This window comes from Chiloscyllium punctatum, chromosome 1 (assembly GCF_047496795.1).
Source record: "Chiloscyllium punctatum isolate Juve2018m chromosome 1, sChiPun1.3, whole genome shotgun sequence".
NCBI classification, from domain to species: domain Eukaryota; kingdom Metazoa; phylum Chordata; class Chondrichthyes; order Orectolobiformes; family Hemiscylliidae; genus Chiloscyllium; species Chiloscyllium punctatum.
The window spans coordinates 74,746,558-74,766,204 of NC_092739.1; the positions used below are offsets into that span (position 1 = coordinate 74,746,558).

The window sequence follows — 19,647 nt, forward strand, 5'->3', positions numbered from 1 at the left end:
TTTGTACCCTCATTGGGAGTAAAGATCTTGAGAATTGGCAAATAATATTTACTTGTGTTTGTACCTTTTAGTGCAGTTGTCCTGAAGCCTGTGTAACTTCACAGAATACATAGAATTGTTACGGCACAAGAAGCCTGCCATGTCTCTGCCATAAAATGAAACAAAAAAAACTGTGAATGCTGGAGATATGAAACAAATTGCTGGAGAAACTCAGCATGTGTGGGAAGAAACAGAGAGTTTATATTTTGAGTCTGGTGACTCACCAGAACTGTTAGTAACTAGGAAAATGTGGTATTTATGCTGAAGGTGAAATTGGGGAAGTTGAGTGGAGGGATAGTGGTGCAAGGAGAGGGGTGAGCAGATAGGTGGAGACAGAGCCCAGAGAGAGATATGAAAGGGGGTAGGTAAACAAAAGATTATGGATAGCAGGGCAGGACAGAAGAAAAGCTGAATAAGTCATAAGAGTGAGAAAATTGGTTAGGTGTGCTGAATGCGAAATATATGATAATGAGCTGAGGAGTACATGGGAATGGGACACTGTGCAAAGAGCAACCCATTTCATAAAGGAGTGGGTGTGGAGTGGGTAAAAACATGGAAGGATGGAATCAGGCTCCACGGTTATTGAATTAGATGTTGAGTCCTAGAGGCTGCAGGATTCCCAAGCGGAAAATGAGATGTTGTTCTTCAAGCTTGCACTGAGGCTCTCCTGTAACATGGCAACATACCTGTGACAGAAATGTTGGCTTGGGAATGTGGTGGTGAATTGAAGTGGCAGGCAAATGGAAACTGGGGTTGTCTTGCAGATGGAGCATGGTTATACTGCAAAGCAATCACCCCTCCTGTGTTTGTCTCCCTAGTGTAGAACAGTCCATCTTTTAGACTAAATTAAATGAAGAATAGGTAAATCACTGCCTCACCTGAAGATATGTCTGGGCCCTTGGATAGAGAAGGCTTACTTGAGCATTAACCTTTTGTGACTGCATGAGAACGTGTCATGGGTGTGATGAGATATTGGGAATAGAAGAGGAGTGTACAGAATTTCCCAGAGGGAATTGTCAGTGCAGAACGCTGACAATGGACAGGAGAGGAACACATCTGTTTTTTGTTTTATCCCATTCAAAGTGATAGAAAATGACGACTTACAATCCTTTGGATGTGGAGGATGGTGGATGGTAAATGAGGACACGAGGGACCTTAGCATTGTTGGAGGAAAGGTAAAGGGTGAGGGAAGAAGTGCACGCGATGAGTCAAACACCGCTCAGGGCCCTGTCGGCCACATTAGCAGGGAATCCTCATAAGTTTGGATTAAGTGTCATGTTTTAAACAAAATGAATTTGCACGTTTTATCAGAACAAATAGGCTTCAGGAAGCTGTGCATCATAGCTCGATGAGCTAATTTCTGCAAGTGACAGAACGTGAACCAGTTCTAATTGAGACAGAGTCCAATTGCTTCATCCCAAGAAAATTAAGCGAGATTGTGCCTTTTTCATCTAGAGAAATGAAACCATTCATATTGGGCCTTGGCTAACTAGGTACTTCACTCACATTTGGCAAGATTAGAGAGGGCAAATGAAGAAAAAACTGTGCTATCTATTTAATGACCAGGTAAACCTATTGTTACAGCTCTGCCTGATCTGTGGACACTACTGAATGTAAAATGTTTTGGATACTTCTATGATTTACCAATGAAATCAAAGTCAGACACAAATATATAACAAAATTACACATCATCGATGCAAAATTTAAGTTTATAATTTTACCTTTTATGTTTTATCTCTTTTCAGGCTTCCTTGCATTTGCCAGCATAATAATCATAGTCTCTGTGGTGCTGATTATCTTAGTTGCTCCCAAACTAGGACCAACTAATATACTGGTCTATATCTCCATTTGTTCATTGATCGGAGCTTTTTCTGTATCATCTGTGAAGGGACTGGGTATTGCCATAAAGGAACTGCTTGAAAAGAAACCAGTCATCAACAAACCACTGAGCTGGATTCTACTTGGTACTTTGATCATATCCATCAGCACACAAATTAATTATCTAAACAAAGCTCTTGATACCTTTAACACTGCTATAGTGACCCCTATTTACTACGTATTGTTCACTACTATTGTCATAATTTGCTCAGTTATCCTTTTCAAAGAATGGAATAATGTGGAAATTAAGGATGTCATTGGGATTATAAATGGATTCTGTACCATAATCTTGGGCATCTTTTTACTTCATGCTTTTAAGGATGTACAATTCACATGGGAACAATTAATATCTCTTATTAAAAAGAATGCAAACACAGAAACAAATGGATTTGGTCAGGACGACCACCATGCATTACTGGACAATACGGATAGCCCATCTGCCATTTATGATGGTGAAATGAATCTCTTCTTTAACAGAAGAAATGTTGGTTTCAGAGAGTGTTCTCTCCTATAATAACAATGCACAGTATCCTGAGGAATTAATTTGTATCCCATCAAAGAATACCATTATCTATAGATTGCTATTAAATTAGAATCATTATCTTTGGTGTTCACTTATAGGATGTACAGTCTATTTTTGATTTCAGGATTGTTTTTGCACTAAAAAAGTGAGTTTTCCAAAAATCCTAACAAATGTGCTCAAGTTCAGATAACTTGAATTTGGCCATATTTGATTTGAGTAATAGCTTTCTTTCAGTGTGAGATGTTTACTTCAGGATTTACACAACAGGAACTGATGCAAAATGTAAATACTTGTTCTTCAGATAATGTGATTCTAGTGTTTGTTGGTCTGTACAGTCAAAGTGAACTCTTGCATGGCAATATAATGATTAAAATCCAGAATGCAAGGTAGCTGTTAAGATAATTGTACTGTAAGTATCTGGCTTTTTAAAACTCTGAATGCACATTTTTTTAAATAAACTAAATCTTTGCATTTGATCACTGTATGGCATTTGACATTGATATTTGTCGATTTTGTAATGAAAGCACAACATTCTGAATGGGTTGCATTGAATCACAATCTGAGTTTGTGTAATTTCACAATTTTTTTTATAAATAAAGACTTTCTCTCATTTTTGAGATACAAACATCTACTTATAAAAGTGATATTCCTTTAAAATGTTTGAACATTCTAGCTCTTACAGATGTATCATATAAATTGAAACTATATTAGTAATTGTATTGTGAACAATCTCATGTGTATACTATTGCACGATCAAAATTAGCAAAGTCTTTTTTTTATTAGGAGTATTTTAATTTTTGCCCTTTTGTTTTCATTCAGAAATAGAGATCTAGCTAATTATGCCTTATTCTGATGTGAAAACTATTTGTTTAGCATTTATTAGGTCAAGAATAGCCGTCAGGGTATTCAGGCAAAAGTGTGGACTCCCCTTCCTATCGGAAAGATGTTGTGAAACTTGAAAGGGTTCAGAAAAGATTTACAAGAATGTTGCCAGGGTTGGAGGATTTGAGCTACAGGGAGAGGCTGAGTAGGCTGGGGCTGTTTTCCCTGGAGGGTCGGAGGCTGAGGGGTGACCTTCTAGAGGTTTACAAAATTGAGAGGCATGGATAGGGTAAATAGACAAAGTCTTTTCCCTGGGGTCGGGGAGTCCAGAACTACAGGGCATAGGTTTAAGGTGGGAGGGGAAAGATATAAAAGACCTAAGGGGCAACTTTTTCTCACAGAGGGTGGTATGTGTTTGGAATGAGCTGCCAGAGGATGTGGTGGAGGCTGGTACAATTTAAGAGGCATTTGGATGGGTATATGAATAGGAAGGGTTTGGAGGGATATGGGCCAGGTGCTGGCAGGTGGGACTAGATTGGGTTGGGATATCTGGTCAGCATAAACAGGTTGGACCGAAGGGTCTGTTTCCATGTTGTACATCTCTATGATTCTATGACTGCAGATGCTGGAAACCAGAGTTTAGATCAGAGTGGTGCTGAAAAAGCACAGCAGGTCAGGCTGCATCCAAGGAGCAGGAAAATCGACGTTTCACACAAAAGTCCTTCATCAGAAATCCTTATGATTGGTCCTGATGAAGGGCTTTTACCCGAAATGTCGATTTTCCTGCTCCTAGGATGCTGCCTGCCCTGCTGTGCTATTCCAGCACCACTCTAATCTTGAGTTAGGTTATTAAGCCAGTTTTTATTTAATTTTGGGTACTAAATTTAGCATCAAATGTTTGCAGAATTAGAGATATGGTAGGGGGATGGGTCTGGGTGGGATGCTATTCAGAACGTCAGTCTCAACTTGTTGGTCCAAATAGTCTGTTTCCACACTGTGGGAATTCTATGACCAATGAACTTAATTGAGACCTGTTCCAATATGGCATTTTCATATCCTCGGCGATTCAACCATTGGTGTCTCCAAGCTTGATTGTCAATGAGCAATGGTCAGTTTTGTGCAATATAGTGTCCAAGCCAAGTAGAAATTGATTTGAGACTTTAAGTCCATTTCACATTGGGCTAGGGGTTTGAAGCAAAAAATTCAAATTGAAATTAATTTGTTTGCATTCATTTCTGCTTACAATCAATATACTGACAATACACGTTCAACATTCTCTTTCGGTATCGAATGCAGAAGCTATTCCTTGCCACTTGGTCTTCTACTGTTTTAGCTGTTGCCTGGTTTTTCTTGTTTTCAAACTGTTTTGACAGACTGTTTCTGTTATAGCCTAATTGGCAGAACACATTTGTTCCAATAAGTCAACAGCTGTTATTATCTTGACAAGTGCACAACTTAATAATGAGTTGGTAAAGTGTGGAGCTGGAAAAGGCACAGCAGGTCAAGCAGCATTAGAGGAGCAGGGAAGTCAACATTTCAGGTCACAACCTTTCATTGGTCCTGAATGGCCTAGTGGTATTATTATTGAACAGTTAATCTGGATACCCAGGTAATGTTCTGGGCACCTTTGTTCAAATCCCACCATAGCAGCATTTGAATTCAATAAAAATCTGGAATAAAGAGTCTAATGATGACCATGAATCCATTGTCGATTGGTAGAAAACCCATCTGGTTCACTAATGTCCTTTAAGGAAGGAACCTGCCATCTTTACTTGGTTGGGCCTATGCGTGACTCTAGAACCACAGCAATGTGGTTGACTTTAACTATCCTTTGGGCAATTAGGAATGGGCAGTAAGTGTTGGTTTAGCTGGCACTGCCCTTATCTCATGAATGAACAATTTTTAAAAAATTTAAGAAAAGGGAATACATGTCGTGTGGCCTATCCAGACGTTCATTGCTTTTTCTCTGCTTCGCTTTCCTTAGAGTATAAAGATGTGGGACAACAGACAGACCTCAGAGGAAAGTCAGAACAATCTGCCTCTAAACAAAGTACAAAAGAATTTGATGGACTCTCATTTGAAAACCAAAAGTATGTTCCTTCATTGATGCATTCCTAGAATGGCCTACTGCCTGCATAAGAAGCAGGAAAGTCAGTCTGAAAACACATGCATCCTTGATTTTATTACTCATTTGCACCTTTTCCAGTGCAGTCACATTCCTCTCAAATGTCAATTCCAGAACTGATTGTTAAAATTCATCTGCTACATATTTACTTCAAGATAAATGTTAGACTAATCATTTGGGCCAACAATCATCTCTTAAATCATTAGGGATTCATTAATGTAGACCTCTAAGATATTGTAATTTAAATTTCACAGTTGATTTGTGTGCCATACCTTAAATACCCTGGATGGTAGAGTGAATTCACTACAATCTCACCAAGGCTCTGAGTAACCAGTTATCTCCACCCACTGCCCTCTCTTCCCCAAGTACTGCTGAAAAGTCTAAAAGAAATAAGGGAATGGATGACCTGATATCAATTGGAGCATCAGGTACAACTATAACACATGCAGCCTGGAATTTAACATCATTTGGCTTGAGCTAAAATTGGGAATGCCATCCTTCAGATAATTCCACCAATCGGCTGACATTTTAAATTGTATCATACAGCCAACATCCTAGACACCTACGTTACCATCATGTTGTGGCTGTACAGGATGTTGGTAAGGCCACTTTGGAATATTGTGTGCAATTCTGGTCTCCTTCCTATCAGCAGGATGTTGTGAAACTTGAAAGGGTTCAGAAAAAATTTACAGGGATGTTGCCAGGGTTGGAGGCTGGGGCTGTTGTCCCTGGAGCATCAGAGACAGGGGTGACCTTTATAGAGGTTTATAAAATCTTGAGGGGCATGGATAGAGTAAATAGACAAGGTCTTTTCCTGGGGGAGCCCAGAACCAGAGGACATAGCTTTAGGGTGAGAGGAGAAAGATGTAAAAAAAGACCTAAGGGGCAACATTTTCATGTAGAGTGTGGTGCGTGTGTGGAATGGTTTGCCAGAGGAAGTGGTAGAGGCTGGGAAAGTTGCAATGTTTAAAAGACATCTGGATGGGTATATGAACAGGAAGAGTTTGGAGGGATATGGGCTGGGTGCTGGCAGGTGGGACTAGATTGGGTTGGAATATCTGGTTGGCCGAATGGTCTGTTTTCATGCTGTACATCTCCATGACTCTATGGTATGTCCTATTCTATTGGTAGATTATATTCTCCAGAGATGGAAGCATAGTTATATACATGGAGGAAAGAATTTCTCTGGGAGTTCTCAAAATTGACTCTGGACCTCATGGGCTCTTGGTAGTATTTATGACTAATTACCACATCAAACCTTCTGCACTGATGAACCAATGCTCTTCCACTTTGAGCATGATTTAAAGGTAACTTGAAGTTAGCAAGCTCGCAATGGATTCTGGTTGGTGGAACTTCAATTTCCATCTGCAAATGTGGCTCAGTCTTGCTAACTCTGACTAAGTTGACTGAATCCATAATTGCATATCAGCTGGATTCAGGTTGTGGCAGCTGGTGAGGGGACAGTGTTCTCGTTGATTGACCTGTCAAAGATTGAAATGAGTGACAGCTGCACAGTCCTTGTGGAGTCAAAATTATAGCTTCACACTGAGAATAACCTGCCTTTGCATTGTGTAGCTCAAACCTGAAGTGCCGTGAGTCAAAAGGAGGAGTAGAATTGTGTTCAGCAGGAATCTGTAATGGCATGGCCTGGAACAGCTCTCACAATGGATCAACTACGTTTCAAAAAAGGATGCAGGAGAGAATATCAGGAGCAGCATTGATTATCCTGAAGAAGCTACGACACAGGACTTCATGCACACTAATTAGTAACAGCTTGTGATAGACAGAAATAGATAACCCCATAAAAATGGAGCATATCAAAATCTGCAGCCTTGCTCCATCTAGTCAACAATCGTAGTAGACAGTTAAGAAATTAAACAGAGGAATGCATTGTGCAAATATTGTTATGCCTAAATTTGGAGAAGTTCTTTTTTCTCTCTCTCTAAACCTATTCACACAACATAAAAAATTGACACAACGTAAATTTAAATGCTTTATGATAAAATGGTTTGGAATTTTAAAAATGATTTATTTAATAAACAACAAAGCTATTAATTTGTGGTGAATTGGGAGGCAATGACTTCATGATATTATCACTAGACTATTAACCTTAAGACTCTTGAATTGTTCTGGAGATCTGGGTTCTAATCCTGAAGTTTGAATCCCGTAAATATCAGAAGTTAAGATTCTAATGATGATTGTGAAACAATTATTGGAAAAATCCATCTAGTTCACTAGAGTCTTAATCTGGTGTGGCCTATATGTGACTCCAGACCCACAGCACAGTGGTTGACTCTTAATTGCCCTTAGGACAATTAGGGATGTGTAATAAATGCTGTCTTAGCCAGTGATGCCCACATCCTGTGAATTCAGATTAGAACAATTTAAAGCAATCCAAGCAATTAATTTATGCCATGTGCAATCAAACAGATGTCTTTTAAAAAAGCCCCATGTCCTTTTAGTAACACTGCAGATATCTTTTCAGAATTCCAAAAGATCCACTCTCCACAATTTTTTAAACATGAAGCCTTGCCTCAAAATTGACAAGGAATTGTCCTGAGAATAGTATCTCTATTCATAGTGATGGGAGAGCTAAGTACATCCATAGAAAATGCAAGGCTGATGCATTTTTAGCCAGAATTTCTGAATGGATGATCAATCATAACCTCTTTCTGCAGTTCCCAGCATCACAGATTCCAGTACTTAACCAATTCAATTCATTACAAGTGATCTTGAGAAATGGCTGAAAATGGGACCTGGCAATATCCCAACAGTAGGACTGAAAACTTTACCAGAACTATGATCCTAGCCAGACTGTTGCAGTATGACAATTACACTGACAACTATGCAGCAATGTTGAAAAGTGTCTAGTTGTGTCCTGCCTGCAGTTTAGATTCAACCTAGAAAATTCCTGCTACATCTGTCTACTCAACAAAGGTGTCATCACTAGTGCTATCCAGCAATACTACAGCTGCTCAGGTAAAACTCAGTTTGGGTTCTATCAAAACTTCTTGGCTATTGAACTCATTATAGCATTGGCCCAAACCTAGGCCAAGAGAGGAGGGGAGAGTGACTGACATTGTCATCAAGACAGCATTTGACTGAGTGTTGTATGAAGGATCACCATCAAAATTGAAGTCAGTGGGAATCAGGGATGGAAACCCTCCACTGGTTGGAGTCATATCAAGCACTAAGCACTAAAGAAGTTCATTGTGTTGTTAAAAGCTAACCATCTCAATCCTAGGACACCTCTGTAGAAGTTTCTCATGACAGTGTCCTTCACAACTATTATAGGGTGAGAAGTTCAGATGTTCAATAACAATTGCATATTGTTCAGCACAATTTGTGATTCTTCAATCACAGAAACAGACAGTGTCAATTCAGAGCAAGGAATGGACAATATTCAGGCTTAGACTAGCAAATGATAAGTAACATTTACACCACACATGCCAGGTAATGACCATCTTCAACATGAGAGAATTCAACCAACACCCCTTGACATTCAATGAAATTGCTGAAAATGTGTTGCTGGAAAAGTGCAGCAGGTCAGGCAGCATCCAAGGAGCAGGAGAATCGACGTTTCGGGCATGAGCCCTTCTTCAGGAATGAAGAGAGTGTGGAGGCATAGGGGAATGAAGGTGAGGCCTCTGCTCAGGGCTGATATTTCATCCTCAGAGAGGGGGAGGTCTGGAGGGATGGTGAAAATACGGCAGGGCTGGGAGCCAGGACCTGGTGTGGGGCTGGAGCTGGGAGTGGGGGAGGGGTTAGGCATGGGGGTGGGAATTGGGGCGGGGCCAGAGATCGGGGCGGGGTGGGGTTTGGCGTGGGGGCGGGGTTAGGTGTGCGAACGGAGATCGGTGTGGTGGTGGGGTTAGGTGTGCGGACGGAGATCGGCATGGGGGGGGGTTAGGCATGGTGACGGAGATCGGCGTGGGGGTGGGGTTAGGCGTGGTGACGGAGATCGGTGTGGGGGCGGAGACGCATGTGGCATGGTCGTTGTGCAGGTGAGTGATGTCACTGGGGGCGGAAGTGGCTGCAGCGATGGCAACCCAGGGGGCGGAAGTGGCTGTGGCAACAGCAGAAACGGTGTTGTTCCCGATAGCCGTGGACCCCGCAGAGGCCGCGAATCTGTCGGCGATGGTCTTCCAAAGACACTCTCCTCATTCCTGAAGAAGGGCTCATGCCCGAAACGTCGATTCTCCTGCTCCTTGGATGCTGCCTGACCTGCTGCGCTTTTCCAGCAACACATTTTCAGCTCTAATCTCCAGCATCTGCAGTCCTCACTTTTTTCACTTTTTCCCATTCAATTCCCTACCACCAACATCAAAGTGGAGGGGGGCGAGGGGGGAGGCGGGAGTTACCAGAAACTAAACCAAACCAATGTATAAATAATATCAACTGAAGCTACAACAGCTGGTCAGAGGCTAGGAATTCTATGATGAGTAACTCAATTCTTAGCTTTCCAAAGCCATTTCACTGTCTACAAGGCATAGGTTTGATGGAATAGTCCTCTTGCCTAGATGAATGTGGTTCCAAAAACACTCAATAATTTCAAGACAATCAAGGTAAAATGTTCCATCCAGTCATTCCATCGACCACCTTCAACATTCACTCCCTTCAACACTGGTGCAAGGTAGCAGCAATGTGCTTCACATAAAAGATATATTGCAGCAAATTGTCAAATCTTCTTCAACAGTGCCTTTCAAACCCAGGATTTCTCCCACTTCGAAGGACAAGGGCAGCAGGTGTATCCAAACTCTACCATCTGCAAGGTTCCCTTTTATGCCAAAAAACATCTAACTTGAAAAATATTGCTATTCCATCACTGTCCTTAGGTCAATGTCCTGGAAATCTCTTCCTAACATTGTCAGTATTCCTGACACTACATGGACTGCTACAGTTCAAGACAATGGCTTGCCATCACTCTCTCAAAGATAATTAGGAATGGGAAACAAAATGCTGCCAGTCATAATCATATTGCATGAAAGAACAGAAACCCATGATCCCAATGCAAGGATGAACAGGTTTCAGGGCTGAATAGCACACTGCTGTCCTATGTTCCTATCCTTATGATTGTTGTCCAAAAATCATAGTCAGAAATCCTCCAATGTTGTGATCTAGATAAAATATGTCAATAAAAGTGACTCATTGCTGATCCTTCTTGGCTCCTGAACACACAGGTAAAAGTTACATCTTCTGAGCATCTTTCAAAAACATTGCCCTGATGAAGTACCAAGTTTAGAGTGTAGGTTTTCTCGCTGAGCTGTAGGTTTGATATCCAGACGTTTCATTACCTGGCTAGGTAACATCATCAGTGGCGACCTCCAAGTGAAGTGCCAAGTGATGTGTGGAAAAGGATGTTTCTTTCTTGTTCATTTAATTCACTTCACTTTACCTACTCCTATTGTTGACACAAAAATCTTCCTCCTATCAAAATCAGAGAACACCAAGGTTTGCAATATACATGAATGATCTAGAAGAGGGCACTGTTGGTATGATCAGCATGTTTGCAGATGACACAAAGATTGGTGGAGTAGCAGAAAGCATAAGGGACTGTCAGAGAATACAGGAGGATATAGATAGACTGGCGAGTTGGGTGGAAAGGTGGCAGATGCTTTTCAATCCAGACAAATGTGAGGTGATGCATTTAGGCAAGTCTAATTCTAGAGCGAATTATACAATGAATGGAAGAGCCTTGGGAAAAGTTGATGGGCAGAGAGATCTGGGAGTGCAGGTCCATTGTATCCTGAAGGTTGCTGCACAGGTGGATAGAGTGGTCAAAAAGGCATATAGTATGCTTGCCTTCATTAGACAGGGTATTGAGTATAAGAGCTGGCAAGTCATGTTAAAATTGTACAAGACATTGGTTTGGCCACATTGAGCATACTGTGTACTGTTCTGGTTGCCAAATTGCCAAAAGAATGTGGACGCTTTGGAGAGGGTGCAGAGAGGTTTACAAAGATGTTGCCTGGTATGGAAGGTGCTAGCTATGAAGAGAGGTTGAGTTGGTTAGGTTTATTTTCACTAGAAAAAAGTTGATTGAGGGGGGACCTGATTGAGGTTTACAAAATCATGAAGGGTATAGACAGGGTGGATAGAGTCAAGCTTTTTCCCAGGGTGAAGGATTTAATAATGAGAGGTCATGCTTTCACGGTGAGAGGTGGAACGTTTAAGGAGGATACACGTGGCAAGTACTTCACACAGAGGGTGGTGGGCGTTTGGAATGCATTGCCAGCAGAGGTTAGATTAGATTAGATTAGATTACTTACAGTGTGGAAACAGGCCCTTCGGCCCAACAAGTCCACACCGCCCCGCCGAAGCGTAGCCCACCCATACCCCTACATCTACATTTACCCCTTACCTAACACTATGGGCAATTTAGCATGGCCAATTCACCTGGCCTGCACATCTTTGGACTGTGGGAGGAAACCGGAGCACCCGGAGGAAACCCACGCAGACACGGGGAGAACGTGCAAACTCCACACAGTCAGTCGCCTGAGGCGGGAATGAACCCGGGTCTCAGGCGCTGTGAGGCAGCAGTGCTAACCACTGTGCCACCGTGCCGCCCACTACCACCGTGCTGCCCACCGTGATAGAGGCAGGCTCAGTAGATTCATTTAAGATGCGTCTGGACAGATGCATGAGTAGGTGGGGAACAGAGGGATACAGATGGTTAGGAATTGACGGACAGGTTTAGACAGTACATTTGGATTGGCTCAGATTTGGAGGGCTGAAGGGCCTGTTCCTGGGCTGTAAAGTTTCTTTGTTCTTTGTTCTTTGTTTAGGAAATGTAAGTTGTGTTCTCCGCTCCTATTGCTGATGCTAGTACTGCTAAAAGAATTATTCCCAGTGTGTCATCTGAAACATCTATGTCTAATAACACAACAATCTTTTGGTATTGTACTGAAGCATCAGACTTAGATTATGAAATCAAACACAATAGTTTGAATTCCCTCACTCAGAAACAATTGGTAACTTAATGCCTGTGAAAAACATAGATCTTCTGCAGTCCTTACCGATATTTTTCCTTCAAAGTTCACCATTAAAAACACACTAACCAGCTCAGCATCACATTCCCTGTTCAGGGAGATTGCAGTGTGTAAAGTAAGTTCTGTACCTGCTTATGTAATATCAAACCACTGTGTAGCCTCTGTTATGTCAAGTGTTTGCAAATTCTCAAGAGATAAGAAAGGCGTTGCATAAATATACTTTAACACATACAATTTAGCTGTTTTTTTTCACTTTCTTGCTCTTAATTGGCACCAGCTGTAATTAGTCATCAGCATCAAAGCGAAGACTATAAACTGGAAATAACTTCATCAACAATAGAAATTCTGCCTACAGCAGAAGGACTGTGTGTTTGAAATTCCTGTTGATTTCTACTCAAGGAACATTTATTCCCTAGATGCAACACGCAGAAACTAAGAGCAGAATATAAGGTCTGTAACCTTTTATTTTGTCTCAGGCTCTCTAAGGCTTCCTCTCAGGGTAGATGAGCTATTGGCATTTAAGGTAAATGTAATGGAGGTGTGGTCACATAATTAAAATGGGTAGAGGTATTTCTGGTCATGTTATATTATTTTCCTCAAGGTTTGTTGGATGCTGATCTGTAAAGCTGATATTGGTCCTTGTCCCTGATTCTTCAGAGATCAAAGTATCTATGCAACAAGAGAAAGGAGGTATAAGAAAGTAGGTCAATCTTTCTCTTTCAGACCATCCACAGAACCTTGCATCTGAAACTCCAGGACCTTGTTTCTCAATCTCAACTAGACCCTGAGATAGGTGATCAGGCCTGTGTGATAGCCACACACTTGAATCTCTAGCTCTACCCACACTTATAAGCACCTGAACTGAAATGTAATTGGACAAATCTAATAGCCTGACCCACAAAATTCAGGCATGATGAATTCAAGACAAGAAATGGATAAGGAGTGAAGGAGAATAAATATTAGCCATTTCAATCTTAGCAGATAAACACTATGCTTTCTCATGGTTTTTCATGAGTATTCATTAAACTATTATGTTTGGCTATGGACTTTAGTTACAAGGTTGCCAAGTTTAACTACAGTAAAATAAATTAAAAAAGACTCTAAAAATCTTTGGCTGGCCTGGCAGTATCTATGAAGAGAGAATTTGAGCCAGCACTTTGGGTTTTGAGCTTTCATTGGAGCTGAGAAAACATTTCAATTTAATAGAAGCAAAATACGGTGGATGAAATACAAAAAGCTTTTCTTTTTGTTTGTAAATTAGAAGTTAATAGGCTTTGAACAACTGAAAAGAAAATGGTAGCAGTGATAAAAAGAACAAAAGGGAGGGTCAGTGATAAGGTGGAGAGCATGGGGGGTTAGATAACAAAAGGATTTAAACTGCAAAAACAAAATGACTGATTTTGAGGTAAAGAAATAAAAGCCATATCTAGAGAAGGCAGAATTGTGAATATTTATTATCCTGAAGTAAAGAAAAAAAGAGAGGAACAATATAGGAAAGGAACAAACTAGCAAAGATAAAGGAACCTAACAAGCACATCAATTGATGGAAACACTCAGCAGGTCTGGCAGCATCTGTGGAGAGAAATCAGAGTTAACATTTCAGGCTCAGTGACCCTTCATCAGACTGATGGTACTTAGGAGAATGTTGTTTTTTACACAGAAGTCAGTGTTGGTGGGGGGATGCTGGAGGCAGGGTATAAGGAATAAATGATAAGTAACAATAGAGCCCAAAGAGAGAGAAGAACAGTGGATAGACGAAAGGGTGGATAATGATCTAGCTAGGAGGGTGAATAGCTATTAGTGGTTCACAATGGGTTGTGTGTACTAGCAGGCTATGTAATCACAAGGCCTAGTGTGTGGGGTTGGGGGCTTGGACATAGGAGAGTTCAAGCCCTAAAAAGTTATTGAACTCAATATTGAGACCAGAAGGCTGCAGGGTCACCATGTGGAAAATGAGGTGCAGTTCTTCCATCTTACACTGAGCTTTGCTGAAGCACTGCAGTAAACTCAAGAAAGAGATATTGGCCAGGGAACAAGTTGGTAGGTCACTGGAAGCTCGGAGTCATTTTTGCAGGCAGAATGTTTCCAATAATGTTTGTTTTAGTTTTCGGTTTACAGCGTCCTCAGTTCTTTCAGTTTTTATAAATGATCCTAAGTTGGGACAACATTCTCTTATAGGTTGAATATGAGGGAGGGATAAACTTTCCCACTTGCTTCACCAAGCCAAAGAAACACTATACATCATTTACACACTTTAGTGCTGGAAGTTCATGGATGGTTTCCCTTGATGCTTTTCATTGAATCCATCGTAATGCCTTGTTATTTGCAGCTAATGTGTCTTAGGAATATAATCATAGTTCTAGAGAATTGAAATTTCTCATTTAATTTTTTTTAATGTATGTCTTCCCAGTGTAAGTGTTGCAACATAAAATCTTGGCGTCGCAAGGTCCAAGGCAGTAATGGCTATTGTGGAGCTCTAATCCAGTGAACAGCTGTAAAATAGCTTTAAATCTTGACTTTTTCAAACTTTGCGAGTAACCAAAATGACATAACATTCAGGTATGGCTACTGCAGCTATCCCACATCCTTACTCTTACAGGGTCCCCTCCCTCCCACTCTTACATGTCTCCTTCCCCTGTCCCAACCCAACAGTTTGCTTAAGAGGTTCCCAACAATTATTCAACGGGAAAGGGATTTCCAGTAGGAAACTGCTGAGAACTGTTGTTCTAATGTCTTTAACAGATCCCTGATCCTCTTGTTTAACCTGCACTAGTATGTCACCAATATAGCAAATGGCTCCCTGTTTCCCTTCCATGACTCTAGTCATTACAAATCCCTCATGCAGAGGAAATCCCAAATAGTTTTGGCAGTACAGGCCAAATGGTGTAATACATATAGTTAGCAATCCTGATTCTTGGGCTGAAGGGATCTGCTAGAACATTTTGTTGGCATGCAGTTTTGTGAAAATCTTTACAATTTTACCAAACTATCATTGACAGATAAAATAGGGTGGATTTCCTTACTCCTTTATTTAACTGAATGAAATTCACACACAATCCTTGCTCTCGATTTGTCTTGAGGATAGTTACTAGCCCCGAAAATCATTCTGTTGGTTCTGTTATTGGCAGTACGGACTCGCTTTCAATCACAGATTTTACATTTTTGATCAAAGGATGAATAATTTTCTGAGAGTGTACAGCAGATGGGTTTACTATATTTTCATAGTGTAATGGGATCATCTTTCTTCAATTTTCACAAACCTTTGAATAGGTTTGGAAATTCTTGCCAAAATTCACTCCTGTCTTCAGGAGTGGATGACAGGAGAAATTGTACGACTAGTCAAGAGGAAAAGGGAAGCATACATAAGGTATAGGCAGCTAAGAACAGAACGGGCCCTGGAGGCATATCGGAAGAGTAGGACAAGTCTTAAATGAGGAATGAAGTCGGCTAAAAGGAGTCATGAAATATCTTTAGCGAGCAGAATTAAGGAGAATCCCAAAGCATTTTATTCTTATATAAGAAGCAAGCGGATAATGAGAGAAAGTATTGGTCCACGAAAGGATAACGAAGGAAGACTTTGTGTCGAACCTGAGAGAATGGGTGAGATTCTAAATGATTACTTTGCATCAGTGTTCACTGAGGAGAGGTACATGATGAATGTTGAGGGAAGAGATAAACATTTGATTAGTCTGGATCACGTTGACATAAGTAGGGAAGATGTCTTAAAGCCATAGAGTCATAGACATGTACAGCATGGAAACAGACCCTTCAGTCCAACCCGTCCAAGCCGATCAGATGTCCCAACCCAATCTAGTCCCACCTGCCAGCACCCGGCCCATATCCCTCCAAACCCTTCCAATTCATATATCCATCCAAATGCCTTTTAAATGTTGCAATTGTACCAGCCTCCACCACTTCCTCTGGCAGCTCATTCCGTACCCATAGCACCCTCTGTTTGAAAAAGTTGCCCCTTAGGTCTCTTTTATATCTTTCCCCACTCACCATAAACCTATGCCCTCTAGTTCTGGACTTCCCGACCTCAGGGAATAGACTTTATCTAGTTACCCTATCCATGCCCCTCATAATTTTGTAAACCTCTATAAGGTCACCCCTCAGCCTCCAACGCTCCAGAGAAAACAGTCCCAGCCTGTTCAGCCTCTCCCTATAACTCAAATCCTCCAACCCTGGCAACATCCTTGTAAATCCTTTCTGAACCCTTTCAAATTTCACAACATCCTTCCCATAGGAAAGAGACCAGAATTGCACATAATATTCCAACAGTGGCCTAACCAATGTCCTGTACAGCCGCAACATGACCTCCCAACTCCTGTACTCAATAAAGGAAAGCATACCAAGCGCTGCCTTCACTATCATATCTACCTGCGACTCCACTTTCAAGGAGCTATGAACCTGCACTCCAAGGTCTCTTTGTCCAACAACACTCCCTAGGACCTTACCATTAAGTGTATAAGTCCTACTAAGATTTGCTGTCCCAAAATGCAGCACCTCACATTTATCTAAATTAAACTCCATCTGCCACTTCTCAGCCCATTGGCCCATCTGGTCCAGATCCTGTTGTAATCTGAGGTAACCCTCTTCACTGTCCACTACACCTCCAATTTTGGTGTCATCTGCAAACGTACTAACTGTACCTCTTATGCTCACATGCAAATCATTTATGTAAATGACAAAAAGTAGAGGACCCAGCACCGATCCTTATGGCACTCCACTGGTCACAGGCCCCCAGTCTGAAAAACCGTCTACCACCACCCTCTCTGTCTTCTACCTTTGAGCCAGTTCTGTATCCAAATGGCTCATTCTCCATGTATTCCATGAGATCTAACCTTACTAATCAGTCTCCCATGGGGAACCTTGTCGAACTCCTTACTGAAGTCCATATAGATCACATCTACTGCTCTGCCCTCATCAATCCTCTTTGTTACTTCTTCAAAAAAATTCAATCAAGCTTGTGAGACATGATTTCCCACGCACAAAGCCATGATACTATCCCAAATCAGTCCTTGCCTTTCCAAATACATGTAGGCTAGAGGTTATTAAGGTGGACAAATCCCCAGGACTGGATGGGATCTATCCCAGGTTGCTGAGGGAGACAAGAGAGGAAATAGCTGGGGCCCTGACAGATATCTTTGTGGCATCCTTAAATACAGGTGAGGTGCCAGAGAACTGGAGGGTTGCTCATGCTGTCCCCCTGTACAAGAAGGGTAGTGGGGATATTCCGCGTAACTACAGACCAGTGAGCCTGACGTCAGTGGTGAGAAAGTTGCTGGAGAAGGTACTGAGGGATAGGACCTATTTATGTTTAAAAAAAATGGGCTTATCAGTGATAGGCAACATGGTTTTGTGTGGGGGTGATCGTGCCTCACCAACTTAGTAGAGTTTTTCGAGGAAGTGACCAAGTTGATAGATGAAGGAAGGGCTGTTGATGTCATATACATGGACTTTAGTAAGACGTTTGATAAGGCTCCCCATGGTAGACTAATGGAGAAAGTGAAGTTACAGGGTGCGAAGGGTGTTCTAGCTAGGTGGATAAAGAACTGGTTGAGGAACAGGAGACAGAGAGTAGTAGTTGAAGGGAGTTTCTCGAAATGGAGAAAGGTGACCAGTGGTGTTCCACAGGGGTCAGTGGTAGGGCCACTGTTGTTTGTAATATACATAAACGATCTGGAAGAGGGCACTGTTGGTATGATCAGCATGTTTGCAGATGACACGAAGATTGGTGGAGTAGCAGAAAGCATAAGGTACTGTCAGAGAATACAGGAGGATATAGATAGACTGGAGAGTTGGGTGGAAAAGTGGAAGATGCTTTTCAATTCAGATAAATGTGAGGTGATGCATTTAGGCAAGTCTAATTCTACAGTGAATTATACAATGAACGGAAGACCCTTGGGAAAAATTGGTGGGCAGAGATACCTGGGAGTGCAGGTCCATTGTACCCTGATGGTTGCTGCACAGGTGGATAGAGTGGTCAAGAAGGCAAATGGTGTGCTCGCCTTCATTGGACGAGGTATTGAGTATAAGAGCTGGCAAGTCATGTTAACATTACACAAGACATTGGTTCGGCCGCATTTGGAAAACTGTGTACAGTTCTGATTGTCACATTACCAAAAGGATGCGGACATTTTGGAGAGGGTGCAGAGAAGGTTTATGAAGATGTTGCCTGGTATGGAAGGTATTAGCTATGAAGAAAGGTTGAGTACGTTAGGTTTATTTTCATTTGAAAAAAGGAGATTGAGGGGGGACCTGATAGAGGTTTACAAAATCATGAAGGGTATAGACAGGGTGGATAGAGACAAGCTTTTTCCCCGGGTGAAGGATTCAATAACGAGAGATCATGCTTTCAAGGTGAGAGGTGGAAAATTTAAGGGGGTTACACACGGCAAGTACTTCACACAGAGGGTGGTGGGCATCTGGAACGCGTTGCCAGTGGAGGTGGTAGAGGCAGGCATTTAAGATGCGTTTGGACAGATGCATGAGTAGGTGGGGAACAGAGGGATACAGATGCTTAGGAATTAAGCGACAGGTTTAGACAGTACATTTGGATCGGCTCAGACTTGGACGGCTGAAGGGCCTGTTCCTGGGCTGTAAATTTTCTTTGTTCTTCTTTGTTCTTCTTTGTTCATTCTGAAGAATTGTATCTACTCTCCAGAAAAGCCCAGGCAAATGCATGCATTTTTGTTCAACAATAATGTATTCTGATATTTCAATACGCATAACGTTTCACTGACTTTTTGTGGCAATCTGCTTTTACACCTAAAGTTCATTTCCTCTTGTACCTTATAGTTTTATGTTCACTGGCTTGATTCTCTGAGAATACAGTCATGGTAAGTCATCTGGCAGTATTGAAATAACTGCCAAAAACAGAAATTGCTGGAAAATTTCAGCAGGTCTGGCAGCAACTGTGGACAGAAAGCAGAGTTTCTGAGGAAGAGTCATTTGACCCAAAATATTAACTCTGATTTCTTTCCACAGATGCTGCCAGACCTGCTGAGCTTTTCCATCAATTTCTATTTATGTTTCTGATTTACAACATCTGCAGTTCTTTCGGTTTTTAATCTACAACTAATGCTATTGGGCCACAGTCCTTACATTGCCATGAATCTTTGTTTTCTGCTTCAAAAATTTAGATCATTTTACCTTAAAAGGGGCAATAATCTGTTTCTCATTATTGCAAGTGGCAAAAGCGTCCCATGCTGCAACAAACATCCAGGTTCCATTAAAACCCCACAGAATTAACATGTTCTATCAAGCAC

At 41.5% G+C, this 19,647-nt stretch overlaps 1 protein-coding gene across 1 annotated transcript in view; it reads left to right on the forward strand.

Annotated features, from left to right (window-relative positions):
* Positions 1-2,979, forward strand: part of LOC140482310 (magnesium transporter NIPA2-like) — a 33,781-nt gene extending 30,802 nt beyond the window's left edge. Inside the window, exon 6 of the mRNA XM_072579587.1 lies at positions 1,785-2,979. Coding sequence (XP_072435688.1) covers positions 1,785-2,431 — 647 coding nt within the window. The 3' untranslated portion in view covers positions 2,432-2,979. The remainder of the gene's footprint in view (positions 1-1,784) is intronic.
* Positions 2,980-19,647: the final 16,668 nt, after the last annotated feature.